General features: G+C 43.0%; 1 protein-coding gene across 4 annotated transcripts in view; it reads right to left on the bottom strand.

Moving 5' to 3' along the window:
* The window catches only part of LOC136661365 (lethal(3)malignant brain tumor-like protein 4), a 74,275-nt gene that overhangs the window by 32,303 nt on the left and 29,957 nt on the right, over window positions 1–12,015 (bottom strand). For 3 of the 4 annotated variants that reach the window (XM_066638560.1, XM_066638557.1, XM_066638559.1), the window contains 6 exons: window positions 9,058–9,205; window positions 8,637–8,691; window positions 7,512–7,600; window positions 3,572–3,676; window positions 2,895–3,030; window positions 1,906–1,997 (listed from right to left, as the gene is read on the bottom strand). In XM_066638560.1, coding sequence (XP_066494657.1) covers window positions 1,906–1,997; window positions 2,895–3,030; window positions 3,572–3,676; window positions 7,512–7,600; window positions 8,637–8,691; window positions 9,058–9,205 — 625 coding nt within the window. The remainder of the gene's footprint in view (window positions 1–1,905; window positions 1,998–2,894; window positions 3,031–3,571; window positions 3,677–7,511; window positions 7,601–8,636; window positions 8,692–9,057; window positions 9,206–12,015) is intronic. The other variant, XM_066638558.1, reaches the window with a different exon arrangement.

Genomic DNA, 12,015 nt, shown 5'->3' on the forward strand with positions numbered 1-12,015 from the left:
GCAATACAGTGGGTGCATATTACACCAGGTGACGCCATTAGCGAGGGGTGACACTAGTATGTAAGGAGAGAAAGGGGTTGGATATGGTGTTGCTCGTGGCCAGTTCCCAAGAGGCTCTCTCTCCCACCTGTTCTCTCACTACCAGTACCCCTTCCAGCCACTCTATGTCGCTCTCAGTCTCCCCAACAGGCTCACACATAGCAGCTGTATTTCTTGATGGATTGTTTATGCCAATAAAGGTGGAATGAATGAATGAATGAATAGCAGCTGTACACATTCCCATCTAGTCCCAGTGCCTCCAGTTGTCCCTCCAACCACAGTTCAAAAGTGCAGGGCATCACCATTTTGAATTTTTGCTGATCCTGCCTAGCTGGCAATGGATCAACACAGAGGCATAGCTGGAGGGCCTGGGCCAGGCATGCCTGCACACTGACAAAGATGTCACAGAAATAGCTAGAGTGGTTGCTGGTTTCAAGAGTCCACCCAGAGAGAAGTGAGAGCTGCCAATATAAATGGATAAATCCTGCATTTACATTCCCCTCAAAAACAGTAGTGGCCGGCGTTTCTGTCCTTTCTGTGAACATACAAGCACATGTGTTTTTAATGTTCAAAAAGCCTGAATGGAAAATACATCAGCTGGGAGGCTGTCTTAGGGACAGTTTAAGGCTACTTTGAAGTAAGTCCCATTGGGGCTTATTTCCGAGTACTAATGCATAGGATTGCATGGTAAGTAGCTTCACCCAGCAACAAGCTGAGGGGTATGTGATAAGGATCTGGGGCAGAATATCCATACCAGCCTCAGTCCTACCTCTAACCTGCAATATTAACATTGCAGGGCTGTTACAAGTTATAACAGTATAAATACTGTTGTTAATAAGGCAGCCTCTCAGCTTCAGCATCCCAAACGTGTAATAGGGGATACAGTTTTCACATGAAGCAAGTCATGAGTTAAAAAGAGCAGAAATCCTCTCACTGGCATGTAATGACATGTTGCTGCTGATCAACAGCTTCATAAACCCTAGCTCTCTCCATTGATTTCTATGAATTCTTAGTTTTGCCCTAGAGATGAATGAAAAATAGCTTTCCTAATGAAAATGTGGAAGCTTCCTATAGAGGTAGTGAGCTTTCCTGTAGAACAGATATTCCCAAACTGGGGGTCATGACCCAATTTTTGGTGGGTTGTGAAACTGACAAGGTGGATTAGGTTACGTGCAACAAGGGTTAAACAACCTGCTACTTGGCAGGGCACTGCTGCCCAATCACCATTACAGCCAGAGGCTTGAGTGACTAGTAGTGAAACTTTTTTTAAGGTGGGTTCCAATACTAAAAGGTTAGGGAACCACTGTTGCTGAGCTTTCCTATAAGTTTCCTATAAGCTCAGGTTGCCAAACTAATGCAAAAGCTAAGTAAACCAGAAGTGATGATGTCATCACATCACTGACAAACTTACGGGTTGTCGAGCTCTACCCTGGGTGACACCAGTTCTAGTGACACCAGTGGTCTAAAAGCAGGTGCACGTTATCAATGCGTATTTTCAAACCAGGGTCCAAGCAGAGCTGAATGTTTGACACTAGAGAAATGTTTTATAAAGGAAGGACACAAACCATTCCATGTCACATGAGCTGGTGGTGACAACAAAAAGTGTTTCTTTGCTTAGCTGGTTGGCTGCTGAGTGTGAGGACACATAAACCTAAGAAACAAACTCTGTATACTAAACACAGTGTGAAAAACTAAATAGGTTTACTATGGAAACACTTCACATCTGATTTCCCCATTTTTTAGGGAGTTTAACTTCTAAGCACTTGAAAAGGACACGATGATATCCTGTTAAAGCTTTGAAAAGGGCTTGATCAATGTAGCAGGATGAAACTTAAAAGGACATCACAAATGAGCAATGCTACTCACTGTGCTGAGGACCTTGAAAAGAGTTTTGGGGGCAGCTTGAGCTTTGCAATTCTTCAAATATGCAGCCCAATTAAATTCCCCTTCCTTGTAACCTAGAGAGAGAGACGGAGAGAGATTAAATAGATAAAAGCATTGTTTTATACAGCAGCAGCTATATTCAGATTGGTTTTTCAGAAACAGAAAGTATGTGGGAAGAATATGAACTTGCATGATAGCTGCCTTTATGAAATGGGCAGGGGTTGCAGGCTTCAGTTAACACTTCATTTCCTTTCTCCTGTATTTTAAATACATTACTTCAGCTCTTAATTATTAATCTGAAACTTCAGAAGGCTTCAGGAAACAGTCATAGGAAGGGTGAACACAGGAACAGTGAACACATTTGCCGAATGACAGATACTGAAATAAATTCTAATTACTTTGGCATTTCCAGGGGTTTAGGATTAGACTTTTAGATTAGCAGAGTTTTTGCGCTAATACAGGTTGCTGTGATGTCTGAAGACAGACCACAGCTTTGGCTCCAGTGGTGCTGCACCAGGGAGACAGGAGTCAACAGGAAGTTAACTGAGAGGATGACTCTAGCAAAAAAAGTTTTCTTTTGTAAATGTTTTGTTTTTTTATGAAAAAGCTTCATAAATTATAGTAACAGTGGGTGCCCATCAAAATAAATGGCATATACCATCCTATGATATATCCCTTTTTCCTCCCATGTCATGGATCCCACTAAAACATCCTCACACTACTCCAAGTAGCATAACTGCACTCTGGAAGAAAGATAATTAGCCACCTGACACAGAAATGAATATATGTGACTTTTTTTAAAACGAACATCTGTTCTGCTGTGTGAAGTAGCCATCAGGTCTAATCTTAGTGATGAACAATTCAAGATGAAGATAATCTGAAATGCTCTGAAAAATTACATTTCATTAAAAATGGCAGCCTGTATTCAGCCATGTTGATAATCTTTGGTATGGGGAGGAGAATCCACATACCTTTAGGAGGGAGAAGCTTGTGACCTGTTTTTTCACACCAGCCAACAGGGTGAATATCCAGGGAATCAGCATTGACCCAGAAGTCATAGCATTCAGGATACCCATCGAAATGTAACCGTATTCGGTACCCCTGCACCTGCAAACATGAAACAATTCAGCTTTCTCCTTCTTTATCCCCCTTGGGAGCCTTTTATTTTGAAATCTGCACTCAAAAAATTGACTTACTTTCTTAGAGGAATTCCTGCCTATACAGAGTTTTCCAGCAGTGACACAGTTACCCAATTCTGCTTTAACTAGATGTAACGCCTGACTGCTTGTACAGGATTCATCACAAAAATTAACTTTGATACACATCCAAGAAAGAATTCTATAAAAAGCAAATTAAAGATTGTCCAGATGGTTGCCTCACCCAGCAACAGTTTTTCATCTTCCTATATCATTGACGTGTTTGATTAAAATAGAGCTATACAAATGTTTTTCAACAAGTGTTCCGTAGACATAAGATTTTTTTCAATTAAATGGAAATGTGGTACTGTCTTGAGACATGGCTTTAACTTATTGATTCAGGGGCGTGCCTTATATTTCCCCCACTACCTTCCTGTTATTTATTGCCCCTATTGCAGAAAACTTGTGAATCTCCAAATACTGTTGATTATATTACAAACACAGGCAAATACCTCAGCAACAGAAAGGACACAAAATAAAGATGGATGATCAGGATCCAGGCCCTCTAATTTCATTCCAACTTTAAATCCATTTTTGTTTTGTGGAAAGGACTGAGACTGCAGGGGAAAAAAAAAGAGAGAGAGAGAGAGCAAATGTCACTGTACACTTTAACAAAAAATCCCTTGTTGCAAGTTACTCAAGGGGAGGGGAAAAAGATAATGATGCATTGTCTGCATTATTACCAAGCAGTTCCCTTTTCAATAATGAAGATCACTTCAGGCATTATTCTTAGGGTGCAAACCAAACCTGCGCTGGAGCAGGCAAGCCAGGAGGCTTGCGCTGCATCCAACGCAGGTTTGTTGGCTGCAGCGACTCAGCCAGGGGTAGGGCAGCTCACCCCAATGAGACTCCTCAGACCTGCGCCACCTCTGGAGGTAGTACAAGTCCGAGGAGAGTGGAGCTGCTTCAAGCCGCTCTGTTTTCCGTGGGGACGGGGGTTGGGATCCAGCATAACTGCCAGGTTCAAGCCCCGCCCCCAGCTCCCCGCCCACCCCCGGGGCCACCCATCGCCTGCCCTCCCCCCACCCAGAAACGCCCCCTCCTGCCTCCTCCCCACCCCCCACGCCTACCGTTGCTGCTTGTGTCGGCATGGACGCGCTGACACAAGTGGTGGCGAGGAAGCCACCGCAGAAGCTTCTGCCGGCCAACGTGGCTTCCTCCCACGAAGGCGCAAACGTCCTTAACAGCACGTTTTGCAACCCTCCTATGCCAGCCCAAGGGACCTGGGCCGGCATAAGGCGCAGTTAGGTTTGCGCCCTTAATCTGCTAAATATCAAGAAGTAGTGTACCAATAAAAAGCAAGGCTAAAAAGATCCTAAACCGAATTTCAGCCTCAAGCATATTCATTTGAAGACTCTGGTCTTGTTTGGACACCATGACTAAACCACGGCTAAGGAAATTTAAGTAAGCTTTGGTATTATGTTTGAATTGACCAACCATGGTTTAAAGTTGGCTAACAAACCAGTATCAGAAACCATAGCCTAAAATGGACTTACAAAGCAGGGATTTTGTGTTAATATGAGTTGGGGTCATTCCTGAAGACAAACCATAGTTATGGCTCCAGTGGCTACTACACCATGGAGATAGAAGGCAACAAGAAGCTACCTGAGAAGATGAAAAATGAAACCATACAGCTTTAAGCCTTTTGCACATATGGAAGCTCAAATAATAGGTTTAGGTTATAAACCAGGGATCTCAAACCCCGGCCCGGGGGCCAGATACAGCCTGTGGCAAGCCTCTTTTACCCTGAAAGCCTCAGGCCCACAACTGAACACAACCAGAGCTGTGCTCTGGTTGCATCTGGAGGGTGTTCTGAGGGCCGGAGAGGTTAAATGATTGAGCCCATTCATTCATTTATTCACTCATCTAAGTTCCACCTCTAATTTATTTATTTAAATTTTATATTTAAATTTTTTTTTCTGGTCCTCAACACCATAGCAGATATTTGATGTGGCCCTCTGGTCAAAAAGTTTGGAGAACTCTGTTATAAACAATGGATCAGAACTTTAGTGTTTTGACTTTTTAAAGCATCTGACAGGGAAACTTGCTTTGAATTTGCACATTAAACAAACTCCTTAACATAGCCCAACTCTAAGCTCTTTAGAGAGAGGCCATAGCTCAAGCGGAACAGCAATGCCTTTGCATGCAGAAGATCCAAGGTCCAATCTCAGCATCTCCAGGTATGGCAGAAAAAACATTCCTGAAACAGACCTGCCTTTATAGAACCTCCTCTAACAGGTGGAACTGAGCAAAGCATACCATTGACAGTGACAAACCGATACAACCATTTCACTTGAAAGCCTTCATAGTACTGATGGTTGCCATTCCCTGTTCCCGCCATGATGTCAGTGGTAATTAGAGGGAATTCAGAATCAGACAGGATGGGTACCATAATCACACTCTCTAAGACTGGCTTCCTGCACATTTTTAGGATGACATTTTGTTGCTACTTGTACTCTCACTTGTAATGATTACTTTTTATAATAAAATAATCTACAACATGCTAAAAGTCAAGGACCCAATTAATTTCAGCACTACACTAATTAGCCAGGCTAAAACTATCTTTACACAGTCACTGGAGAAGATACAATACTAGCAGTGCCGAGCAATTTCATATACTTGGACACAAATTAAAACAAGGGTTGAGGACAAAAAGAAATACAAGGATTAAACTGCCTCTTGGGGTTGGTTCACACATTATCCTCTTGACAAAGGAACATGCATAATCGAGCTTGCTTTGTCAATACTGGCTCCATCCTCGATGGCCAATATAGATGCTGGAGATTCATTCTACCTTGCTCTTGCAAGGACAGTATCTACTGTCACAACTATTCATCTCTTGCAGCAGCACCAGACTGTTTTTGGAAGCAATGCCTTGATGTAACAGCTCTGCTTCTAGTTCACTCTGTAGTGAGTGAGGAAAGGAGTGGATTCACCTAATTCTGCTGCAGAGTGAATATAGGGGCGCCCAGGGAAGCCCCCCAGGAGGTGGTGCGCACAGGGGGTGTGCGTGCTGGGTGGGCACGGATCTGATTCGCAGATAAATGAATCCACAGATTTGGGATCTGTGGATATGGGGACCCCTCTGTATTCACTTGAAGCTTCCCTCACCTTCGGGGGGGGCCTGCGACTGAGGGGACAGGCATTCGCCCATATCCATGATTTCAGTTATCCACAGGGGAGAGGGTTATTCTAGAATGGAACCCCTGTGGATAAGGGAGCATGCCTGTACAAGTTAAAGCAGCAAAGGGTTCTGCTACATTCTTCCAGAGACAACTACAGGCAGATGTGGGGCATGATTAAAAATCTGTCCTGGCATTTTTCTTTTTATTCATGAGAAGATGAAAAGGCTATCTTGCTATGTCACCATGCAATGAAAATTTCTGGCAATCAGGCTCTCATGCAAGCACATAACTGAAAAAAGCAATCCCTGACATTGGCTCACCAATGTAAAAATACCATCAAAGATGCACACATGTGAAACCTTCAAATGACCACTGCTCAAGTTTCAGATTTGCTAAACCCATCACCTGAAGTTTCTTTAGTACTATGGTAAAACGCACAGCCCTACCTGCTGTGGTGTAGCAGCCCCATAGCACAAGAAGCCTAACCTCTCTTGCTCCTTCATGCAGCTGAGCTATTCCAGGTGCAGGATCTCTAGGCCAGTTTTGGAATAGTGACATAAGAACATAAGAACATAAGAACAGCCCCACTGGATCAGGCCATAGGCCCATCTAGTCCAGCTTCCTGTATCTCGCAGCGGCCCACCAAATGCCCCAGGGAGCACACCAGATAACAAGAGACCTCATCCTGGTGCCCTCCCCTACATCTGGCATTCTGACATAACCCATTTCTAAAATCAGGAGGTTGCGCATACACATCATGGCTTGTACCCCATAATGGATTTTTCCTCCAGAAACTTGTCCAAACCCCTTTTAAAGGCGTCTAGGCTAGACGCCAGCACCACATCCTGTGGCAAGGAGTTCCACAGACCGACCACACGCTGAGTAAAGAAATATTTTCTTTTGTCTGTCCTAACCCGCCCAACACTCAATTTTAGTGGATGTCCCCTGGTTCTGGTATTATGTGAGAGTGTAAAGAGCATCTCCCTATCTACTCTGTCCATTCCCTGCATAATTTTGTATGTCTCAATCATGTCCCCCCTCAAGCGTCTCTTTTCTAGGCTGAAGAGGCCCAAATGCCGTAGCCTTTCCTCATAAGGAAGGTGCCCCAGGTTCTACTCTCAACATTGTAGCGTGTGCTATTACACTGGCTCTCATGTCTTTTCTTATTCGTCTCAAACTCTGGTGCCAGGATGGCACAAAGTACTTCAACATTCTTTAATGCTGCATCCAAAACAAAAGGAAATACCCAAGAAGCTAAGCTGCCAACCTCTTTGAATAGTTTCAGTGGAGCAGCTGGCATCCGTTCTTCTTCCAAGTATGAAATCCAGTTCCACACATACTTCTTTCCAGGAATAACTGAGTAATCAAACACAGAATGGAAAAATTTTATGTTTCTTGAGGGCATGATGTTGAGCAGGGGGGGGTCTCTCTCGTATTCACACACAATCACCATTTCTACTTGCCGCATGTATGCTGTGTTTTCTGGTTCTGATTTAGAAGTAGATGCTTTTCCTTCTTGGTTTAGCTCCTCAAGAATTAAGGGAAGATGGTAACATATGTTCAACAGTTCACATGTACATCCACACACAAGTCCTTCTCTTTGTGCTAATTCAAACATAGAACTGTTCTTTGTCGAGTTATTATGAAGGACTTGTCTGTGGATATGTGCAAGCAAGTTACTGAATTAATGCTACCAAAAAAAAAAAATTAAGACAACCTAATAAAACCCAAGAATAATTTTGGATGCGTAGATTTGTCTCTGCCTTTTGAATGCACACGTGTTTTTATGCTTCTCAATAACTGAAACTGGTGCACTGATACAACAGAACCTGGCTGCCCAAGACAAAACAACAAGCTCTGTGACTCTTTCAAAATATTTGGAGAACTGGACAAGAGGGCAAATACTAGCAGCTTAAGAGCAAATCCAAAAGAAACAAAATGGCAAAGCCATCATTCTCTCATGGAGAATAAAAGGCTCAGGATTCTGGTTTCAGTATAGGAAATCAAAGAATAATTAGAAAGGAAAAAAAAAACAACAGAATTTGAAGATATAATGATCTAATTTAAGATTATGCCTAAATGCCAAAAAAAAATTTCCAGTCTTATCCTCACAGTTTGTAAAAGCAACTTGCCACCGTTTATTTTAATTGCATTTATCATATTTAGCCATTCCTAAGAGATGCCCTAGTCTGCTAAAGCCAGAGGAAAGGGCACTTTAATAATACATTTGACAGGCTGCAAATGACAAATGCAAAATTGTTAGGATGTTATTCATAACAATTAACTTTATTATTTGGGATATATTTTATGTTCTCTTGTCCCAACTTTCTTGGTTACAAAACTTACACAGCTGTTCAACATTCAGTAGTAAAAAAGCAGATTCTCGGCTTACCTTGCTTAACTGGTTTAGCATTTCTGCGGTTTTTCAAATTCAATTTATTCTTTTCCTAGACACAGATATGTTTAAACATTGTAAATGAAAATATACTGACATTATTGTTAGCTTCCTCACTGATTACATTTCTATAAAGGCAAGGAGACCACCATATTTTTAATGGACTTGCTTTACATTAAGCAACCCTTCCTAATATCACTAGAACAACAGCAGACTCTAATGGACAAGCAACTTAAAATACCTAACTATTCATTTAGTAGTTACTCTCCAAATCACTTCTCTAAACTTTCTATGTGGGAACATTTCTGAATGAAAAATTTCACAAGGACAAAATGTACATGGTTAGTAGCAATTATCTGCAGAGAGAAAATGTAGCCTCTTGGGTAAAATTTTATCTAAACAAAGTGTGCTCCATTACCTCCTCCTCATCTGCATTTTCTTCCTCATCATCAGAATCCAAAAGCAGCTTTCTCTTCCTTCGGAGCCGCTTGGAGGATCTGTCAGTTTCATAAACCTGGCTGCTACCTGTCCGGTTTCCACAGTCAGCTGGGATGTCCTTAGAGGCTCTACCAAGAGACACAGCTTAAAATAAATTATTGTTACAGGTCTTCCCTGCTAATTCAACAGGTTAGGAACTGGAGCACTGTCAAAAAGCAGAAAAAGCCAGAAATCGTAGAAAAACAGAACCCAGTCTATGTTTAGCTAACAAATGTAAAACAGAGTAACTAACAAACTCTATAGTATAGTTGGCCCTCCAGTCCCTTTTATTAAAAAAAGCAGTAGTTTAGTTTCTGCTCCCCCCCCCCATGAGTTAGGGTAGGGGAGTAACTGCTCATAGCCAACTTCCCAGACGCAACCCCTTCCCGCTGGGAGGAGCACCTACTGAGGTGTTGAACTGAAAATCTGGGGCAAGGGCTCAAGATTTTGCTGGCCAGAAGTGCTTTGCTGCCTTGCAAATTCCAGCACAATCACCTCTCCATGATGTGCCTGGAGTGAAGCATAGGGATTGGGAACACTGACAAGGCACTTTGCTGCAGAGGAAAAAAGGATACTGAATCTGTCGGTTATGGCAGTACTTGAGCTCTTGGAAAGGCAGCCCCTCACTCTGGCTGCCTTTTCCACCAGCAAGTGCAATGGGGCTGGACAGATCTATTAGCAACACAGCCACCAACATGGCTTCCATCCTTGCTCCTCAGGAAGGGATTTCGGTGAGGTGGCAGATGTGGCATGACGCCGCCTGTTTTTTCTCCCCTCTGCCCAAAATGGACTTGCATCACATTGGATAGCTTAAGTCAACCAAGGTTGGTTGAATCCACTGAGTCAATTGAGGAAAATAAGTTGAAAGAGCAAGGCACGTGTTGCAAGAATGAAAAGAAAGCACTGAAAGTGCAGATAACCAAAAAGTGGACAATCAAAAAGTGGGATACCTGTTTTAGATTTATTCCCACAAGGGGCACAGGATTGCCCACACAGCATAATCCATTCTATTCCTGCAACAATTCTGTGAGACAGAGAGACTGGCCCAAGATCACCTGATGAACTCAAGGTTAAGGGAAGATTTAAATATTTGTCTCCAACACTCTAACTACACAAGTTCCCTGGCTCCCAAAGTACAAAGTGAAGCATACATGTGAGGTTGTAAGAAGTTTACCTCTGAGCCTATGATGGGTAGTGTGGGATAGATCTGTGCTCTTCAACCTGGAAACAACTGTGTCCCAAAAAAGCCTTCCCTGTCCCGAGTGGCGCTTACCATTCTGTTGTGGCGCTGCAGGGGGGGGGAGGCTTTTTCCAAACCCTGGATTGGGCCAGAGGGCTGAGGTTTGGAGAGCCCTGGTAGAGATGGTATAAGCCCTGGTACAGATGGCCAAACAAAATCTTAAGGAATGCTTTCAGTTATATGGATGTCATAAGCCTCTTCTTCTGAGGCCGCAGTCTGCATCCACCCCTCCATACAATCTACACTGGCTAAGCAACACTGGGTTTTCCTGTAGCGAAGCCCAATTCCTGGAACTTCTTTCACAAGGAGACTTTCCCTACTCTCTCATTAATAGAGTTAGATGGTAGGTTAAGATCTTATCATTTAAATGGGCATTTGGGATAATGAGTTGACTTATTCTCTGTATGGTTTTGATGGGCTGCTTTTGGTACTGCTCCTTCAATGATATTGCTGTTCTACTACACTTTAATTGGAATTTATTTTTCTTGTGAAGCCACACTGAGAATCCTGAAGAACAGAAAGGTGGGGAATGAATACTTTAAATACCTGCAGGCATACATATGAAAAATCTTAATTGTTTTTTAATAGGTAGGATGTACCCCTGAGGGCTGGGGGATAAGAACAGGCCCTCAGTTTGGCTGTACTTGTCGTAAGAGGCGACTAAACAGCCACCGGGTAGATGGGACTCGGCAGCCTGGGAAGGCAGCTCATCTGAAAGAAGGAAAACTCTGATCCCAAACCTCCACTGCCTTGTGGCTACATCCAGTTGTGGAAAAGGCTTCAGAAGTCAACCTCGAGGCAAAATCCGGAGACGGAGTCCCTGAGGCAGTTCATGGCTGAACACAGTCACGTTCTGGCAACTCCTGCGATGCCGCTGGAACCAACCGTATTGGCCTCTGCCTTTCCATTGGACCATTTCAGCGACGTGGAGAGGGGGGATTTGCTGCATGGGTAAACAGCCTATCCTCCATACCTACTTTACCCAGGCTTCACGCACTGGAGAGGACACTCTGTTCCAGAACCACCATTCAGAGCGTGACACCATAGTCTTCCGAGACTGAAGGATGCCAACAGCAGGTAGGATGGCAGGAAGAAACTCTTTACCTGACCTTATGAGCTGGATTGGCACACACAATGGAAGCACAAGTGCCCCTCAGGTGATCCCTGTGGCAGTTCATCTCAAAATAGCTGGTTTAATAGACTCACTAATTAGCAATTAATAGACACCAAAATCATATACAAGAATGTACTTGATGCCCAGGTCAACCTCACAGAAATGCAAGTTTCCTTGAAGCTGTGCCTAAAACTTCCCATGAACTGGAGGGAGCATATTTCAAACTGGAAATACAAAAATATGCATTGCAAAGTTTAAAGAACATTTGCATTTCCATTCAACATACATAAGCTACTGAAAGAGTCAGGTCTGCTTTTTCAGTTCCCCTTAAAAAAACTCTATTACATTTCTTGTAATACAACATGCCCTTCTTACACTTCAGATGTACAACCTACAAGTCCAATTTCTTTCCTGTCACATCCTATTTGATAGCTGGTTTTCTTTTGTGTTTTCACAAAGAAACTGAAAGATTACTCATTCTTCTGCCAAGACCAGATGTCAGGAAAAGGGTCTTGTGAAGTGAACAGGAAGACATCCTCCCCATT

This window comes from Tiliqua scincoides, chromosome 10, assembly GCF_035046505.1.
Source record: "Tiliqua scincoides isolate rTilSci1 chromosome 10, rTilSci1.hap2, whole genome shotgun sequence".
Taxonomy (NCBI): domain Eukaryota; kingdom Metazoa; phylum Chordata; class Lepidosauria; order Squamata; family Scincidae; genus Tiliqua; species Tiliqua scincoides.